This window comes from Amblyomma mixtum, chromosome 5 (assembly GCF_055824585.1).
Source record: "Amblyomma mixtum isolate Tamu chromosome 5, ASM5582458v1, whole genome shotgun sequence".
NCBI lineage: Eukaryota > Metazoa > Arthropoda > Arachnida > Ixodida > Ixodidae > Amblyomma > Amblyomma mixtum.
In genome coordinates, this window is record NC_143016.1 from 149106485 (window position 1) to 149131684 (window position 25200).

Consider the following 25200-nt stretch of genomic DNA (forward strand, 5'->3'; position numbering starts at 1 on the left):
TTTTAGGCAGGAGTAAAAGCACATCAAGAATCATTTTGGAGGCGTTTCATATTTATAAAAAGTCTAGCCAGTGCATCAGCGACCCTTCCATAAGTTTGTACTCAGCTGAGCGTATGTTTTTGGACAACGTCATACAACGTCTTGTAACTTCCTGGCCCATGTCTTTTTCGTCGGTCGATTCTCGAAATGTTTTGGTCATAGCCCATCCATATTTTTTCCTTTTGTCATTTTCATGTTCAGAGTTCTTCCTTTTCTGGTTCCCGCGCTTTCTTCAGTGACATAATGTGTGCTTAGATAAGAGTGAGCCATCAAAAACTGTTAAAGTAGCCTGGAGCCGCCCGATTGTGCGCATGCATGTGAAGACTATAAATGTATTTCTTGCATATACCAATAAATCAGTTGTTAGTAGCGCTCCGTGTGTGTCGTTTCCTTTCTTTGTGTTCGTCTTTCGCGCTGAACCAAGTTTCAACTATGTCCCACCAACTAGCCCAGCACGACGTTTTGTTTAAGTATTATCGCAAGTGGACTCATGATAGTCGCTTTATCGCGAACTTTTGCCGCTTTTTAAGCGAGGCTTGTTTACATTCGTTTTTATAAATTTCTTTCTCTTTTTAGTTATGCCTAATGGCAAACAGCTCGAATAAAAAAAAAAGACTGTGGCGTCATCACAGCCTGCTCACCGGATTGCGAGCAAGTTCCGCATCATGGCCGGTGGCGGCTATATTATTTTCTAGTCGTGAGAGGTTTCCTCCGATGTATAACCTTGGTTGAACAGGACCCACAGATGGAAGCACGTGCCAGCGAAGGGGGCAGCGCATAGTTTAACGGCCACACCGCTGCGCCAGGGGTGGTAAGAGGACTCCCAGGGATGTGATATATGAATTTTATTTAGATAATGACCAAATGTGCACATATGGGCATTTATTCACTAAATCTATTGCGCCATAGCCTTAAGGTGGCGCTTAAGTGTCCTCTACAGTTTTGTCGCTGCATGGAATCAGCTTAAGAAAACCTTCAGTCGCTTGAGTAGGCTTTAGAATATTTACATACAGTAATATTAAATGTTCAGCAACGTGTTTCAAAGATTCAAAGAGCTCTTTTGCTAAGCGATTTGCTTATTTTTGGAACGTTTGTTGTGCTTGCAAGTTCTTGCTGCCATATCAATTTTGTGCTCATGCGCTGAGCCGAACAAAATACAGTTCTGAACATGTGGACAGTGACTAAGTGACTGGTTGCTTTCCTGAATAGCATTGTTACCATCCAGTGAAATCGAGTGCAAATGGCAGAGGTCCATGATGAATTGTTTGTTCGCTCTGCGCTCTGAAAAATGATCACAAAAACGTTTCAGCTGCCATGGTCAAAAAGCAATTGAAAATTAAATGAACAACAAGCTTCAAATATGCCGGCTTGACATACCGAGAGCGAAAAGGTCATTTCATGTGCTCGACACTTCAAACATTTTTTTTTATATTAACATTGATAATAGGACTATTTAAACATTTCCTTGGCTTCTTTAAAACGCAGATCGTCGATCAACAGTGCAGAGTGCTTATAGGAAGGAGGGCAGATCGGAAGCAAGGGAACGATGTTGGCTCTTCTTTTGTATTTATACCTTGCTGCTCGTGTGCATCCGAGCTCTGGTGAGAATAGTAGCCTCGAGTGTCCCGTTAATAGCACTTGGATCGGAAGATACCGCGATGGTTGGTCTGTAAGTGTTCATTTTTTTCTAGTTGTTAACGCTTCACCGGCCGCTGTGTGTGTGTGTGCTCGCAATGGTAACAAAAGCAGGGGCCGTCATCAAGCAGCCGTAGGAAACACGGCAAGCAAATCTGAGCAGTTTATCGCAATCATCATCATTCCGTTCGCCTTATACACCTTCAACTGACTGACCCTAATGAGGCGCCAGTTTTGCCGATTGCGTCCATACCAAGATTGTTAGAAACCACTTGTCGTGCAGCATTCCGGGTGGTATCGTACAATTTATCTTTTGCATATAGCTCATATTTGTTAGTCGAGCAGGCAGCAGGCTAGCTTGCGACAGGGATTCGAAACGACGACGTATGCCCCTCCAATTGTATACCTTTCCATACTCTTTACCTCTCCCGTTGAGGAGCGGGTGGGGTATCCACCGAGATGCGAGGCAGTCAATGCGTCATTTCCATTCCTGAAAAAAATTTGTTTGTGTTAAAATTGTGACGCTACATTTGAACATACACCATTGCGGGTGGTGTCATATGATTTTTTGTTTCCATAGATTCTACGCTTCTTATGTTGGAAGTTACTTCGCGACGAGGACGCGTGACTTTCCTCTCTGAGTGGGCAACCTACGTCGAGGTTCAACGCTTACAGTGACACACTCAGGCTTTCGCCTTCACATCCCGTAATCAGCCTTAAGTGCGCTGAAGTGTTTTTTTTTTTCAGTCACAACGGAGTTTCGCAAGAATACGCTGTTTTCACTTCAACCGTGTCGCAAGCTCTCTTTTCCAACTTCCAACTTTTCCAGCTGGCTCACAGCACCACTGTTAAGACGCACTAAAAACACCCTCTTACCTACTCATTTCAGGGGGGCCTCTGGCCAAGTCGTCGCCACAAATTTCTGTGAACGGCTCTTTCATTTGGTCAGCGATCTATTACGGGTGCATTTTTGCCTGGTGACCTGTGAGGAATGGGCTAATTTGTACTTACCAGCAGAGCGCCCCAAACAGGACGATGACGCAGTTTGACACCAACAACCTTCCTTTGTAAAAGCTAGCAGTAAGGTGCGTCCGGCGGTGGTGACCGGTACCTTGGTGCGCTGGGTTCAATGAAGAGGACTCTGGGCACTCGGTACGGTGGTGGCTGAAGCCTATTACTGGTCAACGCGTCACTGCGTGAAACAGGTCAATGCTTCAAAGGCCTACATAGGTCAAACAGGTCAATGCGTCAGCGAGCGTATGAGGCAGCACCGCACTTCGTTGCAGCCAGGCAACACAGCAAATCTGCCAGGTCATTGCAACCACTGCAAAGACTTCACCCCTCTGTTCCATAATGACCAATCATCAGCTGCGGCAAAACGCAGATAGAACGAGAAATCTTAGAACCTTCAAAATCAAGCAGTTAGGAACTAAATGTGTCAGCAACACTCTGTTAGGTTCACGGCAAAAGAGTACAGTTTCATGAATGGGGCATAGGTTGCCACATGCATTCTTCGGTCACTAAATCAATTTTGTGTTTGTTGTTTTGATAGCGTTTGTGCTGCTCTCGCGCATGTGCGCCCTGTTCTGATGTTGGCGATCCACGAAGTAAAGAATTTTCAGTTGTGTTTCCAGCGTTATCCTGTGTACTTCTTGTCCTTGTGAACGCGTCCTTTCCGCTGGTCTTCTACTTACTATTACTGGCATTCACAAGGCTTATGCACAGTTGTCTATACAGCTGATGCAGTCTGCTTTCAGTCTCGCTGACCCCCTAAAGTTGAAGGAAGGAACGCCGTGTTTCAACTCCGAAGTCTGGCGTACCATGCATCTGCCCTGCGCAGCAGAACAACTTCCTGCTCTCCGCCCCCCTGTCCGAGCGCGGGGCAGTGAAGAAGAGAGTGAATTTGAAAGATCCCCTCTAAAGTGCGCAGCGCTTATGGAGATTCGTCGCCCTCTAGGAAGAACAAAATACAAAACCTGCAAACACTTCGCTTCTTCAGACCCTCCCCTAACAAATCCCTAGTTTTTGGGACAAACGCGGAAAAAGAAAGAGTGAGAAGGAAGAAGACTGCGAGTTGCCTATCCTATGGTGGTACGCGACCCGAAAGTTTTTTATCAGCAGCTTTCAGTAGAAAATACAATGCAAACCAGATTAAAGCGCCATGAGAGCCACTATTTAAAGTCACCGATATTGTAACTTGATACCAAGAGAGTACAGAAGAGAAATAGTGAACGAATATAGTGAGACAGCTAGTCGTGATTCGCATACAGGTGCATGGGAAAAAAATATATTTGGAAACTACAATTTGCAGTTTGTCATGCAGCCAGGGTAGGCGCAGAAATATTGTATACTGTCATGAACGTTTGACGTAAGTACCATGAAACTAAGAGAAGGCTGACGCCTGAAATCCACAACTTTTAACAGACGCGATTTTACCTAATTTTAGGGGTGTGCGAATATTAAAATTTTCCAATAAGAAACGAGTATTCTTTGTCACCTAGTTTACGTTGGTTCACATGTTTTTCCATATTCAAGAATTAGTGAATATTTTACCCGAATCCGACCGTGGTAGAACCGTGCATGTAGAAAAATGATCATTAGATTGAGGGCAGCGTTTCAGAAAAACAGTACAAAGGAGATTCCGTTGGTTTTTTTTTGTCGTCATTTATCGAGTTAACCAGTCATGCTTGGTCCTCCCGAGATATTCTGGAAACGATCTTTCTCATAAACATATTTGATGAAAACGAGATCCCCAAACGCACCTTCGAACAGTCGCAGCTTGGAAGCGTGTGGTATTTTCTTCGATCGTTCCGTAATCTGTTACGATATTTAACAACGTTTCTAGCGTGATTTCCGGCATCTTTCTTGGACAAGTATGATATATAAGAAAATTCATTTGCCGAATTTCGTGTTGGGCTGCCGAAGGGGGTCCCGATAGAGGTGCCACCATCCGGACAAGTAATTTGTAACAATCGCACCTACTGCGTCGTGCATTGTAACCCATTCACCTCTCACGTGCGCGTATTCAAATGTGTGGCGACGATAGGGGGGCTTCTGCCGCCAGGGCAAAAACTACTATGACCGTGTAACTTCCGTTTTCTACCTTCGCTGCGACTACTCGGCGAAGACGGCTTTAGCCTCGCATTCCACAGCCGTCCGAATGCAACTGCGGGCTGCTTTCGGAGGTCGACTCGCCCATGGCATCACAACCCCTGTTTCTTGAATAGTAAGTTTTCTCTGTAGACGTTTGTGTCTTGGAAGGCGTTGTTTTGGGGCGTTGCACAAAGCGAACAAAGATGTGTCATAGTGTTTGGAGGTAGGCACTTTGTGGAAAATATCAATATCTTTTTCATCGACTCCCATTTCACAATCTGACGAATTTTCTTTATCATCGACATTAGTTCGGCATCAAAAGGAGAATCTTTGATTTCGAAATTCGCTGAATCGCTAGGGTCGCTTAATTACGACAAAATTAATGACAGTTCTATATATTGAGCTTTAAAAGCCTGATCTTCTAATTGCACTTTTTATATTTCTTCTCCAGGTTCTTAATATCTGTAATATTCTTTTTTAGTGTCCTGAGCCCATGTAATGTTCCTTGGATTTCCTCATGTTCCTGAATCAGCTGAGGGCGCAGATCCTCGGCGGCCTTTTTTTGCAAAGGCCAGTTTGTATTGCCCACCATGTACCTTAACAACAAGCAAGGAATTACAATTTTGTTCGGCAGCAGTGACCAGACATAAGTCACATGAAAGTATTGGAAGGGGCGGGGGATTTTATAACTGGGTATTCTTGTATTTGGAGCATTTGGTTTTGGGTCCTTTCAAGTCCAAATATTGAGGCTTTACTGTCCATGATGTTCGTGCGGGTGAGGTCATTATTATTCTGTCTGACAGTGCTATCTACTTACCTACCTGCCCACCCACTCGTACATCGTCTTATTGTTAGTTGCTAATCATGCGTAAGTTCGATTTCAACTCATTTTGCACGAACTCAATGCAAGTAGTGTCCGCTATAGCTGCACAAGGAAAAGATGTCCGACGAGGTAGGAAGAGCGTGCACTATATTTAAAAAAAGTTTAACAACTACGCTTGCCTTTTAATCTTATTCTAAACTTTTTTTTCTCACTCAGAAGATATTCAATAATCGGAGGGATGTTTCTCCAGATCCAAACTCTAATTTTACTGACAATTTTGGATATTGCACATAGCTACTAATTTAAGGAATCTGCGCAAGAAGTGCTGGTACGAAAGGAGCCATCACGGTTGTCGTCTTTTATTACTGCAAGCTGATAAAGGACTATTTAGAACTTAATATGAGCGCTCCTTTGACGTCTTAGAATCGTAAGACCATGTGAGTTCAGTCACTGAAAGTAACAAGCCATGTTTCAGGGAAGAATTTAAAGAATTTTCAAAAATCGGCTTTTTGATGTGAAAATATAATTTTTGCGGCCTGGTGTTACCAGTGTTGCGGGACATCGGAAAGCCGGTCAATTTTTTTTTAGTAAGGAGCTGAACGAATTTGTGATGACTAAGTTTTTAAATATAAATTACTATTTAGCAACCACAGACAGGTAACTGGAGAGGTTTCTAGCCGGTCGTCATTAATAGCCATATCACTTTTTAGAATATCGAAATCGTGATTACCTTGGCCGCTGTGGCTCGACAAAATTTGGCTGCATCAAGAAAATGAATGCGCTTTCGAAAGCATGGAGCCAAAGCAACCCCTCCAGTTCCCGCATAGAGTCGAAAAACGCAAATTTCTTCGAGCCACAGAGCCAAGCGTTACGGCATTTTCGAAATTCAAAAAGCTGATAGACTATTACTAACGACCAGCTACAAATGGCTGATTGCAACTTGGAGCCTAACTCTATTCTAATAAATTAGAGTTAATAAAATAAATAAAGCTAATAAAAGTTACCAGCATACTACTAAAGATGATTCACCTGTTTGCTGGTGTCCGCCAAAGCTGGCATTACTATGCCGCAACTGACTTATTTTTGCCCCAGACAGCCTACTTTTGAAAATTTTTAAAGTGTTCGCTGAAACATCCGGTATATGAAGTGTATGGGCTGGTACTGTAACGCCCAGTTATATGAAGGCATATTTGAGGCGCGTTTCGTCACAACTTCCATATATATTACTTTCGGGTCCCTTTTACTTTAACACCCCCTTTTTTGCTGCGTTTCAAGCTTTTCTAGAAACCTCGACTCACGTCTTTCTTGCGCTACGTTTCCGAAAATTTTGCGTCTATAGTCTTAAGCGCCCTCCGTCATTTTTATCGAGCTTGCCGCGCACCTTATGCATTCAGTCCTGGTTTTGTGCGGGAAAAAGCGCAGGAGTTCTTAACGCTCCGGACCTTTAGAGAGCGTTTTTTCCCTGTCCATGGTTTCGAACTCCTCTTAAACCCCAACGACTAGGCTCTGCGTACTTAAACGTCAATAAAAGAGTTATGATCAGTTGGGTACCTAATTACGATTATTTTTATAGTAACCGACACCCGCGGGGGCTGAATATTTTTTAATTCTACACTTCAAGCTCAGTATTTTTAAGGACTATTTGAAAGCATTCAGTAACACACATGGAACGCTTAACATTACTGAAAATTGAGCAGGAAACGCCAACGAATCAAGAAGGTTATAAATGCGCATAAACATAAGGCACATTAATTGCAAATTCTCCAGGCGCGACTTTTATCCGGCCAGCGTTTTCAAAATGAACGTTATTAGCGCAAAATTCAGTTCATTGTCGATAAGATATGTTACCAGGCTGCATGAAGAACTGAATCGCACATTCCTGGGCTTGTTGTACATAATAGGGATCCCACAAGCGCTCCCTGTCCCTAAGCTGCTGATTAAATATAAGGTAGCCCTTTCTCCCCCACCCTCCACCTTCTGTTTCCGTCTCTCTTAGCATGTTCTTGGTGCCCAAATTCCGCCCATATTTGTAAATCTGTCACCTTTCCGGACAATTAACCTGTGGGCCGAGATTCGGCACACAGCAATTTCAGACTAGGGCCCTTGTGAATGAGGCCTAATGACTGGTATAAAATATGCTGGAACTTCAGCACTGGATAAATTATTTATGAAAGCACTGTTACTTGCTGTCCGCCGGAGTTGAAGCCCCAGTTCATGGCAAAAAATTGTTCTTGTGCCCTTTTGCAGTTCATGGCTGATAATTCTTCAATGTACCTAAGGCAAAGAAATTTTAACACGGATCCTAAAGGTCGAAATCTAACGGCATGTGTTTCGGCTATTACAACATACGCAGATAACACAACAAGCGAGATTGAGCAGACATTCACATATTTCAACTGGACGTCGTGCACATGGTAAGCTTTTTTACTTAGGGGTATGCGTTGCGTGCACATGAATTTCAGTACTTATCACCGCTTTAGTGACATCGAAGAACCGCCGACTTCTTTAATATCCGCCCGCCTTACCTTCTCTCTTTCAAACTTTTTACAGCGCTCTATGGCTGTTAACGGTACACTTTCCGAAAGTGACCAAGTGTAACCACATTCCTCGCGAGAGAAGTACCGCGGATGAGAATAAAGGTGAAATTCGGGAAGGGAGGGGAACTGGCACCTCCGGCGTCCTTGGCTTTCTCAACAGGAGCACTTTTCAGAAAGCACAGAGGAAACTGAGAGAAAAGGGCGGATGTGCGCAGACTTAATTCTAGCGAAGATTGCGTCGCAGATCTCCCGCGAAACCGATAAAACTTATACAGCGCACACGTGTAGCATATCTCTGGCTTAATTTTGTTAGTCATGTAAATGCCCAGGCGATGGGAATTTTTTTATCTTAGTATTGACTGCGAACCTTATTGAAGAGCTTGCTAGCTAGCCGAAATTATTAAGCACTCCTGAACCCCGATAAAATTTCCACTGAAGCACTTACGAGTCGTATATTGCGGATAATTTTTATCCAGTCTCTCGCTCAAAGCACTCTTCCCGATGACTAGAATATTAGCAAAGTGCTTCCAGTATTTAAAAGTGGTAAAAGATTATATCTATTAGATTGTCGCCCAATATATTTAACATGCTTTGCCTGCAAAAAAATATAACAGATCACTTATTCTCAAGTTGCCTTACGCCTCTATAACAACGCATTCTTCTCCGCATATGAACATCGCTTCCGTTCTGATGTTTCTTATGGATCGCAGCTTTTTAATTAAACACTGATCTTCATTTGAACCCTGATTTTTTGTTTCAAATTGTTGTAATATTCTTAAGTTTTCAAAGCCATTTGATCGCGTTCCGCATTTACGACTGATCTGTAAACTTTCTTCCCTCAGCCAAGACCCATTAAATTTATCGTGAATAAATGCTTCCTCACTGACTCCTTTCAGTACACTGCTTTAGGATTGCGTATTGCAGCCTCAACAAAGGTACTATCTGGGGCTCCACAAGGTTCAGCTCTTGACCCACTTCTTTCTCTCGTCTATATTAACGACCTCCTCTGTGGTATTTCATCATTCGTACGCCTCTTCACGGAGGACTGTGGCCTTTGCCACCAAATCTCATCTCAAACCGACCAGATTATACTTCAGGATGACTTACTTTTCATAGATAACTGGTATTATAAGTAGATGATACAGCTTAATATTAGCTTAATATTTTCGAAAGCAAGTTCATGCAAGTTTCCCGCAATTGCTCTAGTATCACCCACGCGTACCGCGATGTCTTTATCGCAAGCAACTTAACTTCGTCAGAACATATTGTCACGTAGCAGTTGGTACAGGTAGCGCCGCGTCTAGACGGCAGACGGACGCCAACACCGAGAACATGCGACAGTACACCGAGACGACCAGGGTGGAACTTCTAATTTCTTCTTCTTCAGAAGAGAACAGCATGGCGCACGATCTGCATGCCGAACAGCTGCCTAGCGGCTATTGTTGTAGAAGCGGAAATATCATAAAATTGGTTGCTATGAGCTCTAGAAGAATGTTATCGTTGTCACCTGAAACAAATTTTCTTACGATCAAAGCTAGAATACGCATCTGCAACTTGGTGTCCAATTCACACTTACCTAATCAATGCTTTAGAATCTGCACAGGTCCTTGCCGCTCGCTTCTTATCTTCAAAGTGCTACTACAAAATAAGCATGACCAGTGTCAGATCATCACTTGATGTTCCCACATTGTCTTTCGGTGCAAAATATCACGACTGCGCCTGTTTCACAAGTTTGGTTTACGGTTTAGAGGGGTTTATCGTCCCACACCGACTTAGGCTATGAGGGACGCCGTAGCGGACTCCGGAAATTTCGACCACCTGAGGTTCTTTAACGGGCACTGACATCGCGCAGTGCACTTTAAACAATCCCAGGTGGTCTACATTTCCTGAGTCCTTCACACGTTATTCCATCACTTCCGACATATGTGCCAATCTCTACTTCGCCCACCAGCACGTTCATCCCGATGTTTATTCAACAGCATAAGCGCACAGCGTCGGCATGGTTCAACGTCGGTTTTTAATAAAGCATTTCTACCAAAAGCAATACAGGAATGGGCGGAATAACCAGATGCTGCTGTCATAGAACGTGATACTGTTAAATTGAAAAAAAAGCTTTCACAGTCTTCTTTTAAGCATTAATTTATCTTAAGTTCCTTTTACATCGCAAGATTTATATGCACTTGAGCAAATTATTGTTACTTCCCTTGCCCTATTTGACTGAATTCTTTGAATCTCTGTTAACTGGATTTTAATTTCATTGTATTGCATTGATTTTGTTATTGTACTCGTTGTATATTTAAACTGTTTTACTCTTTTGTTTTCAAACTTTGAATTTCTGCTTTATGTATTGTAAAATATACGTCGCCCCCGTTCCCATTTTATATAGTTCCCTGGAACGGGTCCTTAAGGTTTCAGTAAAGGATGGTGTTTATAGCGAACTGCGTCTGAGAGCAGCGATCACACATTCCTCTATCCTGAGACAATATTTTAATTCGATTGCATTTGAGCTATCGTACCACCAAACACTCTCGATGTATCAAAAAAGCCACGTCGTCCTCATCAGCGGCGCCGTTGTTAGCCGTGATCGAAAAATCTGTAAGGAAAAAGAATGGTACAATTCAGGAACAACTAAAATAATATTCGGATTGACGCCGAATTTTTCAGCTGGAACCTGCAACATATGGAAAATAATTTATCTCGGAAGAAAATTTGGTTAATTTAGGTTTGGGTGTGAATCGCACCAAGGACATTTAGCAGATTGCGAGATGGGCATGCTACTTATTGGCAACAAAGAATTGTTAGTGTACCTAGTGAATGCGTTGTTGGTTTTGACTAGCGCACTGCCTTAGAGACGTACTCACGTGAGCTGCATGAGTAACTATGAGTGTGATAATTACGAATTTGGGTGTTGTGTGAGTGGTTAGTAGGCGATGAGAACGGGGCCCGATAAGGCGATCATGTTGAACTCTTAAAGGCGAAGTTTAAGCGTCCCCCAAGTTTTTTTCCTCGGTTTTCTAAAGGCAATTTGTGATTTCGACAGTAACTGACCGTATGGCTTGTTGCCCTTCCATATGCTTGAAATATTTCTTCATGCTGCGAGCCCTGTAATGTCATCTGCGTCCCCACAAAATACCAGCTGAAAGGAGTAAAGGCAGTCGCAGCAACACATATTCACTTTCTTCGGCCTGGCGGAATAACATTAACGTGATTACCACTGTAAATAGATGTACTTTCCCGACCTGATTGAAAAAAGAAAACAGGCGCAAGGCGAAGGTACTCCAACCGCCGTTTGCGCTGTGTCCAACGAAGTGCCAGCAAAATCAATTAGTAGCAGTCGAATTGAATCAATAAAATGACGGAGGGGGACAACATCGTAATGAATTATTTTTTTTAAGAGAGTTAGCTCTTACTCGTCACGTTTCGAGATTCCTTGGGGTCTGCTACTACCGTGAGATCACAGCGGCATCTTTGTTTCAGCATGCATCTGTGATTAATAACGGAAAACACAATTCTAGTTACTTTTATTTCAGACATCCGCTGAAAAATAAAAGTGTCTATCTCCTTAGAGAGCAAAACGCCTTTATTAGTCTAAAATTATTTATTGCTTTGTTAGCGCCCTCGTAAAGCAGCGGCTATTATGCCACTAGCTGCCGACCTTGTTAGGCCTGTTAGCGCGGCAGCTCGAGTTCGATAACGTCATTTCAAGTGCTTTTTTTACTTCTTGTCCTCATTGTACGTTCATGTCTTCTAGGTACTCACACTTGTTTTTCGCAATACCATTCATACTTCCAATAGCCTAGCGTTTTCGGGTATTGCGAAAGACGACGTCGTTCCAGACGAAGAACGCATAACACGCAAAGAACTCATGCTCCGTAGAGGAGGCCGATGAGCAGTTGTATACAGTGGCATGCGTTTCTAACTGGATGCTTATAGCAGTCACAAAGTTGTTTCATAATGCCTGTGTGGGAGGTGCCTAAGTGAGTTTCGGATTATCGCATAGCAATTTGATTGAAAGAGAGTGTTTCATTGTGAAATTCATTAATTTCCTTGCACCTGCAATAAGACTCCCGATAGTGCGCTGTGTTCACTGCACCGCATAAAATAATGAATCATCATTATTTGAGCTTTTGGTAAAGCAAAACTACGGTCAACGTCTACTGGGCAGTGCTTTAATGTGTAAAACTTCATGTAGAGGCCTGGCGTGGTTCAGCGCTGCGATGATATTTAGTGTTACAATCAGTAACTCATGCCTGAATGTGGGGGAGCACTTTGTAGGAATATATAGCCCTATCTCTCGGAAATGAGAGATGATCGCTTCTTTAAACGTGTACTGTAGATGTATGTCGCTAAAGAAAAGTGGGAGTGAAAAGGTTCCTTCCTATACATGGTGAGGTTTGGGGCTACTTTATCCTGCCGCAGTCCTTTTACTGCTGTCGTAGATCACAAAAGATCATGTGGTATGTCACGTGTCACCGTCCGTTCCTCTCAGAATCTCGTTGCTGAGATCATATTTCTATTTGTAGGTACGGTAGAGAGCAGTTTTCAGTAATATGAGTTGTGTTATCGAAATATTCCTAATTAATTTCTCGAAGCGAATGCTTATTTGAACGCTTGTTATGACTACAAGCTCACTGTCCGTACTTGCTCTTCCTCTTTTTCCATCTCTTGCTCTCTCAATCTGTGAGCGCTTGATTGTGTGATTTCTTTTGTCTGCGTGACTTTTTAAAACATCAACGAAAACGACTTTCATTCACGTGTTGTTAAAATCGGCCTGATGGCACAGGGAAGCTGCAGTGCTAATTGCAAGAGTTGTGGCCCATTTTTGCGCAGCTTGCAACTAGCTTATGCTCTGCACTGGTCGACTTTAAAAATTATGGCGTTGGCTAGTTCAGCTCCCCTTTGTTGCATCACTGTTCAGAGCACCATTTGCGTTTTGTAGCTTTCAAATAATAAATTACAGCTTTTAATAAAATTTTTGCAATATTCCTTTTTTTTACACGAACTATACTAGATGGACACAATTCTTCATCAACTCATTGCTCTCGGGCTCTGGAAAACTACTTCCCAAGAATAAATCTCCAAAACTGAGGGGTCAGACCTGTAGAACTATAGCTCTCAGGTATAAAAGAAAATAGCTTTCCCTGTTGTTATGATAAGAATTATATTTAGTGGGTCTCGAGAGACACGATGAGAGCTGCCTATAGAAAATTCAGTTCGTAGTCAACACACTTGTCTTGCTTCCTTGTCCTTGGCTCACGTGTTGCCGTGGACAGCGGGACGTTGCAGAATTTCTTTTTCCCGCCAAAAGGCACGTACAACACGATGTTGAGTTTTTTTGTTTGTGTGTATTTTATTATGACCTCATTGTTTAGCCATCCACTCATTTTGTAAGTGCCGCTGGTTTTGCACCAGAAGCTGCCATGTTATGAAGGCGTGGACTTCTATGTAAGCTACGCTACAGCTGAGAGAAAACTGACACCAACCAATATTTTAATTTTTTCCCAACATTTCGGGACCAACTCGGTCCCTTCTTCAGGGATGACTAAAGTGTGCCAGCAGCAGCGCGGTGCCGCCTTCGCTCTCCCTTTGTTAGCATGTGGCGCAGTCCACTAACGTACACGGCGGGGAACGTTCCTGGAGTCCTATTCATCGCCGCCTTTGTGAGACGCATGTGCCATGACTCCACATGTCACCTCTTTAACAGGTTTGGCTCCACGGCCAAGACGCTCACCTCCTCGAAGGCTATTTGGTAGTCTGCGCGCTCGCAGTGTTCGGTGAGGGGGTTGGATTCGGAATTCATTATCCCGATGTCACTTTTGTGTTGCCTTATTCTTTGGTGGAGGTTTTTTGTTTTGCCGACATATGAAGCCGGACACTTGAAGCACAGGATTTTCTAAACGACACCCGGTTGCTTTTCTGTGGGGGCGCGGTCTTTACGTCGTAGTAAGAAGTGGCTTATTGTCGAAACAGGTTTGTGGGCAACGTAGATTCTATATTTTCCCTGAATGCGCGCAAGTGCCTCGCTAGTTCCCCTCACGTATGGCAGAACCACGCGCGCGCGTTTTGTTGTTTGATTGTTGGCCGTTCCCCCTGTCCTCCTAGCCTGACGTCGACCAACGCGTTGAATGGAGCCACGTGTGTAGCCATTCTTCTCTAGGTCGGCGAAAACGGTGGCCTGTTCTGCTTTTTTCTCTGCTTCGGAGGAGCGCGTAGACTTTGATCTTCTCAGAAGAGAGGAGACTACGGATTTCTTTTGGCTAGTAGGCTAGTTGGAATTAAAATTTAGGTAGCGGGGTGTGGGTTGGCTTCCTATAGGCACTGAACTTTAGATCTGCCCCTTTCTTCTTATGAAGACGTCCAGGAATGACAATGTGTTGTTAACTTCTCGTTCCATTGTGAATTGATTAGAAGGTTTGACTGAGTTGAGGTGTGCCAGGAAGTTTTTGACCTGCGATGCCTACAGAATGCAGAATGTAACGAATGAAAACTTTTGGTTTTTCTTGAAACGACATCAGTGCGTCCTCTTCGATAGCCTCCGTCGTCAAGTTAGCAGCAATCACCGAGATCGCGCCGCCAATGGCAGTGGCTGGCGTCAGTGCGGGCACCAGCCGCTAAAGGAGGGGTTAAAATGTTTTGGTGCTGCCGGGCACAGCAATGTATTGGTGAGAAGGCGGAGAAAGAGCCGCTCATCTGCATTCTTGAGGCCTTTAAATGGGCGAGGGTAAAGGCAATAACTATCTTGATAGTATGTTGCAATATTGACACATGCCTTCCTTAGAAGATGAGGACGAACGCAACGGGCCATTGGAGAAAGACGAAGTGTCTCTGCTCCGTCTCGTGCTGACCTGACTGGCTGCCATGCCACCAAGGCAACAACAACAACAACAACGACTGGCTGCCGGTGTTCCTCGGCGCAGGAGACTTCTTTGTAACGTTACGTAAGCGGATACTGGCAAATCGAGGTGGATCAGAGAGACCGAGAGAAGACTGCATTTGTGACGCCTGACGGCCTATACGAGTTTAAGGTGCTTCCGTTTGGTCTTTGCTCTGCGCCGGCCACGTTCCAACGTATGATGGACACGGTTTTATCAGGTCTGAAGTGGCAGTCGTGCTTAGTGTACTTAGATGATGTCGTCGTTTTCTCGCCTACTTTCGAGCAACACCTGGACCGGTTGCGCATTGTGCTTCAAGCACTCAAAGGCGCACAATTAACGATCAAGCCGGAGAAATGCCATTTCGCTTTCAAAGAACTTCGCTTTCTCGGCCATGTTGTCAGTGCACAGGGCGTTCTCCCTGATCCGGACAAGACTACCGCAGTGTCAAGTTTTCCACGTCCCAGCGATAAAAAGACACTTCGGCGATTTCTGGGCCTTTGCTCTTACTACCGACGCTTCGTCCAAGATTTCTCCAAGATAGCTGAACCATTGACAGCACTAACCAGAGAAGACATACCGTTCCTGTGGGGAGGCGATCAAGAACAAGCTTTCCAGGAGCTCCGAAGCCGCCTCCACAGGCCCCCCATACTCGCCCATTTCGATGAAAACGCAGCAACTGACGTCCACACTGATGCCAGCAACGTTGGCCTTGGGGCTGTACTTATCCAGTGGCAAGATGGCGTAGAACGAGTTATAGCTTACGCGAGTCGAACACTATCCCGATCGGAGGCGAACTATTCAACGACCGAGAAGGAGTGTCTTGCGGTAATCTGGGCCATAAGCAAGTTTCGACCATACCTGTATGGACGACCCTTCCGTATTGTCAGCGACCATCATTCGCTGTGCTGGCTGGCCAGCCTCAAAGACCCGTCTGGACGCTTGGCTCGATGGAGCCTTCGTCTTCAAGAGTATGATGTTACCGTTGTTTATAAGTCGGGACTTAAACACCAAGACGCAGATTGCTTATCACGCGCGCCCTTAGACTCCGCTGCAGTGGAAAACGCCGACGATTTTCCCTTCATTGGGGCCATTACTCAATCTCATATGGCTGACCTTCAACGCAAGGACCAGGAGCTGGCGCCGCTCATCGAGTATCTAGAAGGCCGCGGTGGTCGGGTACCGCCTGTTTTTCGTCGTGGCTTGCAGTCATACACTTTACGAAGTGGGGTTCTCTACAAGCGCAATTTTGAAAGATCACAAGAGACATTCCTGCTCGTAGTACCTATGGACCTACGGCCTGACATCTTGAGCGCTTGTCACGACGAACCATCCGCCGGCCACTTGGGAGTTAGTCGCACGTTTGCCAGAATTCGGGCGAAGTATTATTGGCCGAAATTATTACCTTCAGTACGATCCTATGTTAAAACCTGCCGTGACTGTCAACGTCGAAAATCTCCCCCCATGAAACCAGCCGGATTTCTTCAACCTATTGCTCCACCGAAAACTCCTTTCCAACAAGTGGGAATGGATCTTCTTGGCCCTTTTCCAAAGTCAACTAATGGAAAGCGTTGGATTGTTGTCGCGACGGATTACCTGACCCGGTATTCTGAGACCGCGTCGCTCACAAATGGAACTGCCACCGAAGTCGCCGCATTCTTTGTTCACGACGTCGTATTGCGCCATGGCGCCCCGGCTATTATTATTACCGACCGTGGGGCAGCTTTTACGGCCCGCCTGACTAAGGAAGTGCTGAATCTTACACACACTAGCCATAGACAGGCCACGGCGTACCACCCGCAGACTAACGGCCTGGTGGAACGGCTAAACAGAACTCTGGCCGACATTCTGTCCATGTACGTGGATATAGAGCATAAGACCTGGGATCAAATTCTCCCTTACGCCACGTTCGCATACAATACGGCACTTCAAGAGACGACGCGGATTACTCCCTTCGAGCTTGTCTTCGGCCGCCGAGTGACCACTCCCCTGGATACGATGTTGCCCGTATACCCCGACTGCGAAAGTGAACTTGATATGGACGTCGCTAGTTTTGCTCAGCGTGCAGAAGAAGCGCGGCAGCTGGCACGACAGCGCATATACCTACAACAGCAACTAGACGCTGATCGCTACAACCAGGGACGGCGCTTCGTTTCCTACGAGCCTGGAGACTATGTATGGATTTGGACACCCGTTCGCCATCGCGGACTGTCTGAAAAATTACTGCGCCGGTACTTCGGACCATACCGTGTCCTCCGCCGCATCAGTAACGTTACTTACGAAGTAGAATCTGCCACCCGAGACCCCTCAAGCCGCAGACGACGCAAGCTCACTGACGTTGTACACGTCGTCCGAATGAAACCGTACCACGGCCGCCCTGCTGACCGATCTGGAGACGGATAGTACCCCGTTTTGTGTTGTGCTCCTCCTGTACCAACCAAGCCCACTATCTGTCAGCCCGTAGCTCACCAGTATGCTCCTAGTCGGCCGCATCGAGGCGATGCTGCAAACGAGGGGGGCAATGACACATGCCTTCCTTAGAAGATGAGGAAGAACGCAACGGGCCATTGGAGAAAGACGAAGTGTCTCTGCTCCGTCTCGTGCTGACCTGACTGGCTGCCGGTGTTCCTCGGCGCAGGAGACTTCTTTGTAACGTTACGTTACAATATCTTTAAAGGCATAGACCGGAATAAAGTTGGATCCTGATCGGGTGGGGAGGAGAAAACAGCCCGATGAGTTAGCGCGCGGGCGTCTGCTGCCTCGTTTCCTACCAATCCCTGATGAGCAGGGGCCCATATAAGGTAACGGTGTGCGGGGCCCGTATCCCGTATGGAATTTTGGTAGATTCGATAGGCTAAGAAGGGAGTGCAGCCTTGTTCGACGTTGTGAGGGGCCCTCGCTAGTCGGTGATTATGTATTTTGAATCGGAATGTGAGGCCGCAATCATGACCTCTTCTGCTTGAGTTGCACTGCGGGCTCTGAAAGTGAGGCCGTTAACTGTGTTGCTGCTGTGAACTAGAGCGACCGTGTACCATTCCCCCTGGTGAGGGTCGGAGGCTTCCTCGTAGCATACATCTGTTTTGTTGCAATGTCGGGCTAGGGCTTCCGCTCGTGCCAGGCGCCGACCATTATGGTCTTCATGTGCATTGTTGGTTGGAAGTGGTCGCACATGGAGAGCGCACATGGAGGGCGCGTCTGCACAGTTCTGGATGTGAAATCTGTCTTCCATGGGAGTGGTGTGTTGGATATGGAGTCGAGCAAGAAGGCGGCGACCCGACTTCGTTTGCCACAAGCGCGTGTACTGATTTGTGAGGTGCGCCTCCCAGTGCTCTCAGAAAGTCTTCACCACCCCAAGGGCCATAAGCCGACTGTTTGAAGTAGTGATGGGGAGGTCAAGGGCACGTTTAACAATTTTGCGAAGGATGACCTCAAGGGCATCCTCCTCTTGTTTCCGTAGGTGGAGATAAAGAGTCGAATAGAGTATTCGAGTTATTACGAATACGTCTGCCAGCCGCTATGCATCCTTACATCGTAACCCCACGCGTTTGTTGGAAACCCGGAAGACCTTGCGGGCCACCTGGTCCCCCACCTTACGGAGTTTGGTCAATGTAGTGTCTGACCGTCTGTGTTTGTGGATGTAGGGTCCGAGTACCCGTATCTCATCAGTTTCGCGTATGGGACCACTCTCACGAGAAAGAGATATTTTAGTGGCGGACTTTTATGAGGGGCGGACGTCCACGTATTCCGATTTTTAGGAGAATATTGAAGAGCGCAGCGGATGGAGGAGTGGTATACTATCGTCGCCGCCGTTTGCAGGCTGGTTTCAATGTCCCCTGTGCTGCCCTGCGTGGCGTATAGAGTAATGTCATGGCGTACATGGCGAGCTGCACGCTGGCGACACCACCCAGCTGGGACGGCAGGCGCATCATAGCCAGATTGAAGAGCAGAGCCAAAAGTACCGCGCCTTGGGGTGCTCCCCGCATGCCGAGTAGGTAAGGACCATGCTCTCTACTTTGGATGCGGATGTACGGTTGACGATCCATTGTAAATTTGATTATATATATCAGAATGTGTTGAGGCCATTGTCGGTCTGGCTAAGGTTACTGAGTATGATCTCGTGTGTTACATCGTCAAATGCTCCTTTAAGATCCAAGGCAAGTACAACCCAGTCAATATTGGGGCATTAGAGGGGGCCAAGTACTTCCCGATTGAATTGAAGGAAGACATTCTGTGCGGATCTCATAGGATCCTGTGCGGATCTATCTTGGATGTGGATGTAGGACTGACGATCGATTGGAAATTCGAATATGTATCAGAATGTGTTGAGGCCACAGTCGGTCTGGCATAGGTTAGGGAGTATGATCTCGTGTGTTACATTGGCAGTTGCTAGAGGACATCCTGTGCGGATCTCTGTGGGCGGAATCCGAGCATGGTGCTCGCAGAGACATGTTTCTGTTCAAGATATGCTGCTAACCGATCCTGCACCATCGTCTCCATTAGTTTGCCCGCAAAGGAGGTGAGAGAGATGGGGCGGAGTTTATCAGTGTGAATTGGTTTGCCTGCTTTAGGAATAAAAGTGAACAGAGCCGTTTTCCAGTCGATTGGCAGGGGGACGCCGAACCGCGTCGTAAGCGAAGGAATAAAGGTTGGAGTGAGAGAAGAATGAAAGAAAAAGGTGCCGTAGTGGAGGGCTCCGAAATAATTTCGACCACCTGGGAATCTGTAATGTGCACTGACACCGCACAGCACACGGGCCCCTTTGCATTTCTTCTCAATCGAGACGCGCCGCCGCGGTTGGGTTCTAACCCGGGAACTCTGGTGCAGTAGTCGAGAGCCTAACTACTGACCCAGCATGGCGGGTGCATGCGTTAACATAAGTAGCTCTTTTCTGCAGAGGCTACAATAGGCCTCTGCGAATAAACGAATAAACAACACCAAATCAACGACTGTTGCGTGCATACAAGGTGCGTTCTATAGGTAGAAAATTTAATAATGCTATTTTCTTAAACAACACAGAATATATTAATTTGACGAAAAACATTATTATGCACTTTTCCGCAAGAAAAATTAAGATTTTTGAATAATTTATGCAGTATATAGGGCGCAAAACTGAATTAATTGCTTCTCCGTCGCATACCCCACTTTTGCTATTACCAGTTGACAATAATGGCATTCTAGTTAAAGCTGGATATTGTTTGAACTGGGCGAGCTAATGATGCATAACATGCCGTTAGTGTAAAGCGCTACTTGTTATACTGTGAAGTGTTATTTGGCTCGAGAGGCTACAAGGACAAGCGTTTCCGTCGCTGCAAGTTGGTTAAATGTTTTGGACAGATTATTTTAACGTCCCGTATGCAGACAACAAAGAAGCAGACGAAGCCAGCGCTAAAAATTAATTATTACATTACAGAGAGATGAAATACATACGATTTTTTTACAATAAATATCTGAACAAAAAAAACAAGAAATATAAGCACGTTTCTTCAGGAAAATTTCTTCACTATATCTCAGGCACACAGAACTGTCACTAATGAATTCATCAGCTCTAATTACGGTTAAACATTGGCTCCAAGCATTCACGTGAACGACATCACGACCTCTGTATAATTAAGCCTGACAAGATTGGTTTACTGTCACATTCCCTGAGATGCATCGGAAAGTGAAGTCGTCCTCCATTGTCTGCAGAAATCTCGTGCCCGCGTGCCCTAACAATATATGAACCCTGAAATTATTTTCCTTGATGTATCCGAATGTAAGAAATCATCTGTAGAGGCGATTTTCGTAGGTATGCAAGCAAAATTGAAAAGCACTCAGTAGACCGCATAATTTGCAAAAAAATTGCCCCTCTCCCGTAACTGAGAGTAGGGTAAGCATGAAATGTTTACGGGCCTAACACAGCCTTCATTGCTTGGCTTAAGCAGCTGTGACGGTGGCGGCATTGAAACCCAGGACGATGCAGAAGCGTACGCGGACACGACGAGACGCAGGCCTGACAAGAATGTATATGCAGCGCGTTCGAATACTCCGCGAGCGTGTATACATCTGCCTGCCAGAGGGGGAAAGGGGCCAAGCGGCCGGTCTTTTACATGCGTGAGTGTGGGACCGCAGCGCCATCCTTGGGGAGGGAGCGAAAGTTTTCAGCCGAAAGCCATTCTCGCCCTCTTTCTCTAAACGGCCTTCTCTCAAAGCCCCTAACAGATCACGTATGACAACGAAGTCTATTGTGGCATGTATGTGCTTTTCCACGCGTTATTAGAAATCGGAAATTATAATTCCGTGCATTATCAAATGCACAGCTCGACTGATATCTTGATAAACATTGAGAAGACACTGACAGCAGTTATTTTTTGTGACTCGTTTGGAGAGCAACCGGCGCTTGTATGCTGGTCCCGTAGGAGGGCTTAGAGAGTCTCGTTGAATCACGTTAAGTCTCGTACGGTGCCCGGATGTTCTCGTTTCAGAGCCCGGATGAGTGGAATTCAGTGCCCGGATGATGGCTCTCGGTCTCGGCGTGACGTCACCACAATGCCGACAACGGGAGCTAAAAGCATTTCATGCTTAAAAAATATTGAAATTCCTGCCCGCAACCGATTAGAGCATTACGTCGTCGCACGTTCTCAGCCACCCCTCCCTTTCTGGCAGAGATTACGGAATCTGGGTGATCCTTCCAATTGCGCAGGCTCATGTGACATGGGCAGGATGTGGCACGGCGGCGTACTGTCCCGAGCTGATTTCTATAGGGCATTTCACTGTTTACAGCTTGATTGAGCGCGCGAGAATCTTGGACTATGCTGCACATGTGCAGTAGACGCCTGTATGAATATCGCCAATCAGAACGCTGCTGGCACTGTTCAGCGGAAATACTTCTGCGAGCACAAAGGCAAATATGGAAAGGTTTATATTCTTTTTTTCTGGCGAGTCGGTGTTTATCGGTTAAGGGGGCAGAGGGAGGGCATAATTTTAAATCTCCGATATCCTCGTTGTTAACAATCTTGTTCTAGAAAAAATTAAAGTGCGGTGAGGAGTAATCAACTACCGATCGGCCGTGCACATTATGGAAACCCAGTAATTATCATTTCAATGACTCTTCAACATACAGCAGATTCTTCGATATAAAGAATTCTGCAATGCAAACATGCCTATAACACAACTGCAATGCACTTAACACACATGCGCTCAATAACACATATTTGTTTTATTGAGTGAGCGCGTGAGCAGTAGCTATCTATAGAGAACGGTCAAAACTATGATATGTCGTCCATTTCCTTAAAACGGCATGGTAACCAAATATGACAGACATTAAAGCAACGCATGGCAGTCGTGATATTCCGGCACGTCAGCAGTTGCAAGCGGCCTCCATCCGCAAGAAAGGTTAATTCTGGAGCGACACACCAGTGCGCGTCAGAAATATTGGAGGAACCTTTCCTAATGCAAGAGCCTGGATTTATAGTTTTTTTTTTACGCTGTGGCGTCTACGGCTCGTTCGGTGGAAAAGCCGTCGTCATGACCTTGCATTGACAGGAATGCCTCAGAAACGTGGCGGAAATACTCGTGGAATTTTCAAATGGAGAGAGAAGTTTGCCGGTATTGGGGTTTGTAAGGGATCGGTAGTGTACGCGGGGTCATCGGAACGCGGCTGGGGGCGCTCAAAGCGAAGCGTCTCCTTTCTTGGAACGCGGCTGCTCGCGAACGCGCCGGGAACTACGGGTGCCCCCCCCCCCCCCCCCCCCCCCCCGCCCCGCGTTACCGATTCGCGCACGTGCTGGCGCGAATGTGTATTTGTGTTGTGGCACGAATGTGTATTTTGTGGTAGAGAGGGTGGTTTACCTTGTAGAAGCCAGAGGCACGGCCGCTGAATGGAGAGCGCACTTGGTGCGGCCCGTCGCGTCGCCCGAAAGAGCCGTATTGCGCCTAGTTCTCATCGCCACCGCTGCGGCGCCACCGCTCCGGGACGAGTCCGGGCGGAGAGCTGCGCGCAGCGGCCGAGGCAGTGCTTTCGTTAAGGCGTCCGCGCGGTCGGCGCTTTATAATTTTAGCCTTTCTGAGCTGCGTTTCACACATTATGGTGATGACACGTGCAAGTTTGCTATTGATAGCGTGATAGCGGCATGTCACCATCACTGCGCTTTTCCAAATCGCACGTGCGTTTACACCGAGAATCGAGGCAGAAGTGCGCTTCGCCGAGCGGCCATTCATTCGGTTAGGGGCGTTTCAACCACTGTAATAACTTATTACATATCACAATCTTCAACTCGGGACAAGGTTTCGGCCACTTATTCAACGTGCACTTTTTGTAAACTTACGTTTGTGGTCGCAACATTCAACATTATAGTTCAGCCTGTTGCTCCGTTTTCGCTGGAAATAGTTTCAAGTGGATACCATCCCGTATGAGGGTCATCCCAAAATTAAGGTCTGCAGTTCTTTTATAAATCGGAATATATGTTTATTTTAAGCTAATTACAGATCACTTAAAAGGGAGACCATTCTTCTACTTTTCCACATAATCGCCGTTGCGGTCTATGCATTTTTACAGACGCTGGGGCAGTTTTTGCATGCCCATGTCATACCAGCTCACCGCTATGCCGTTGAGGAAGCGTTTGACCGCATCTTTCACTTCGTCATCATCAGTGAAGCGCCTTCCAGCGTGGTGTTCTTTTAGCTTTTGAAACGAGTGGTAGTCAATTGGTGCCAAGTCCGGACTGTAGGGTGAGTGGCTGATGACGTCCTATACAAACTGTTCTAGGAGAGCGACGGTTTGGCAGGCAAAGTGGGTGCGCGCGTTGTTCCTCTTCTGCGAGTTTGAATCGCCCGTCTGAGTTTCTTAAGGCTCTCACAATATCTCTCCGCGTTTACTGTGGTGCCAGGAGCCAGGAAGTCTACCAACAATACCCATTTTCGATCCCAAAACACAGTTGCCATGACTTTGCCGGCAGACTGTGTTCGCTTGAATTTTCGCGGCTTGGGCAAAGATGACTGCCGCCACTCACGTCATTTTTGTTTGGTCTCAGGCGTTAAGTGGAATGTCTAGGTTTCATCACCCGTAACAATAGAACACAAAAATGTCTCCCTTTCATCTCCAGAACGCGGAAGAAATTCGCGGGAGGAGTCAACGCATTGTTGTTGATGGTCGCCTGTGAACATTCGCGCAACCCGCCTTGCGCACACCTTCCGATATTTCCACCTTGCTGTCAAACTACTACGAATAGTGCCTCTAGAAACGCCAGGAACCAAAGTGCAGAGTTCGTCGAGTGTGATCCTCCGATATTGCCGCATCATTTCTTCGGCTTTCGCGACTGTCTCATCAGAAATTGACGGTCTCCCGCTTCTTTCTTCGTCGTGAACTTCCGTGCGACCAGTTGCGAACCACTTGCGGAAGTCTTTAACATCCATGCAAGACTCTCCGTACACTTCCGTCAATTGGCAATAACTTTCGATTGGTTGAACGCCATTTGCCTGAACTTCGCTCCTGGCGGTAGCGACAAACGGGAGCTCCATTCCAAATGGTTGCCGGGCCAAGACTGACAGTCCCTTTCGCGCTGAGTCATGGCTTCTTTGGAAGATGGGGAACAATGAACGCAGCAGTATAGCGAGCAGCCACGCATATAGTTTTCCTGCGGCCGCAGCCCTTTGGAGACCTTACTTTTGGGATTCCTCGTAAATATAATGCTGACACAAACAGTTGCAAAAGAAACAACACAAGACAGCCAGTTCAACCACACGCCAGCAGGCTCAGCCAATGTTTTTCGTTTGATTCTGAAGTCACGTGATGCACCGAGGGAATTCAAGCCTATTTTACAAGCGAAGAACTTTCCTCGAAGGCGGTTTATGAGCAAGTATAATTTTTCCACCCTAAGATTGGTCAGCAGTGGTAGTTTGGTTAGGAAGGCTTTGCAGAGGTCCTCGGTGTGACTGCGGTCTTCTCTCTCGCACATCAACTCCGGACATTGCTCAAAATAGGGAAGAAGGGCTGAAACCACCATGTTGCATAGCTTGCTGCTTCTGCGGGAACTCATGGTAACCGATCTTCGGATTTTTTCGTGCGTTTGTGGTGCACGCAGCAGTTGCGTGGCATGATGTCGCATGCGCTTAGGACGCTGCCGACACAGGCAACAATGACAAGCTCGCAGAACTAGCAGAGACAAGCGGTCATGCAGAGCAGTTGCAGCGAAAACACGTGCCAACACAGCCAGCGCACTCCTTA

The 25200-nt window shown here is 46.1% G+C and overlaps 1 protein-coding gene across 1 annotated transcript in view; it reads left to right on the forward strand.

Moving 5' to 3' along the window:
* The first annotated feature begins 1535 nt into the window (after positions 1-1535).
* Positions 1536-25200, forward strand: part of LOC149344129 (uncharacterized) — a 28291-nt gene continuing 4626 nt past the window's right edge. The window contains exons 1-2 of the mRNA XM_089547152.1: positions 1536-1708; positions 7838-8004. Coding sequence (XP_089403278.1) covers positions 1586-1708; positions 7838-8004 — 290 coding nt within the window. The 5' untranslated portion in view covers positions 1536-1585. The remainder of the gene's footprint in view (positions 1709-7837; positions 8005-25200) is intronic.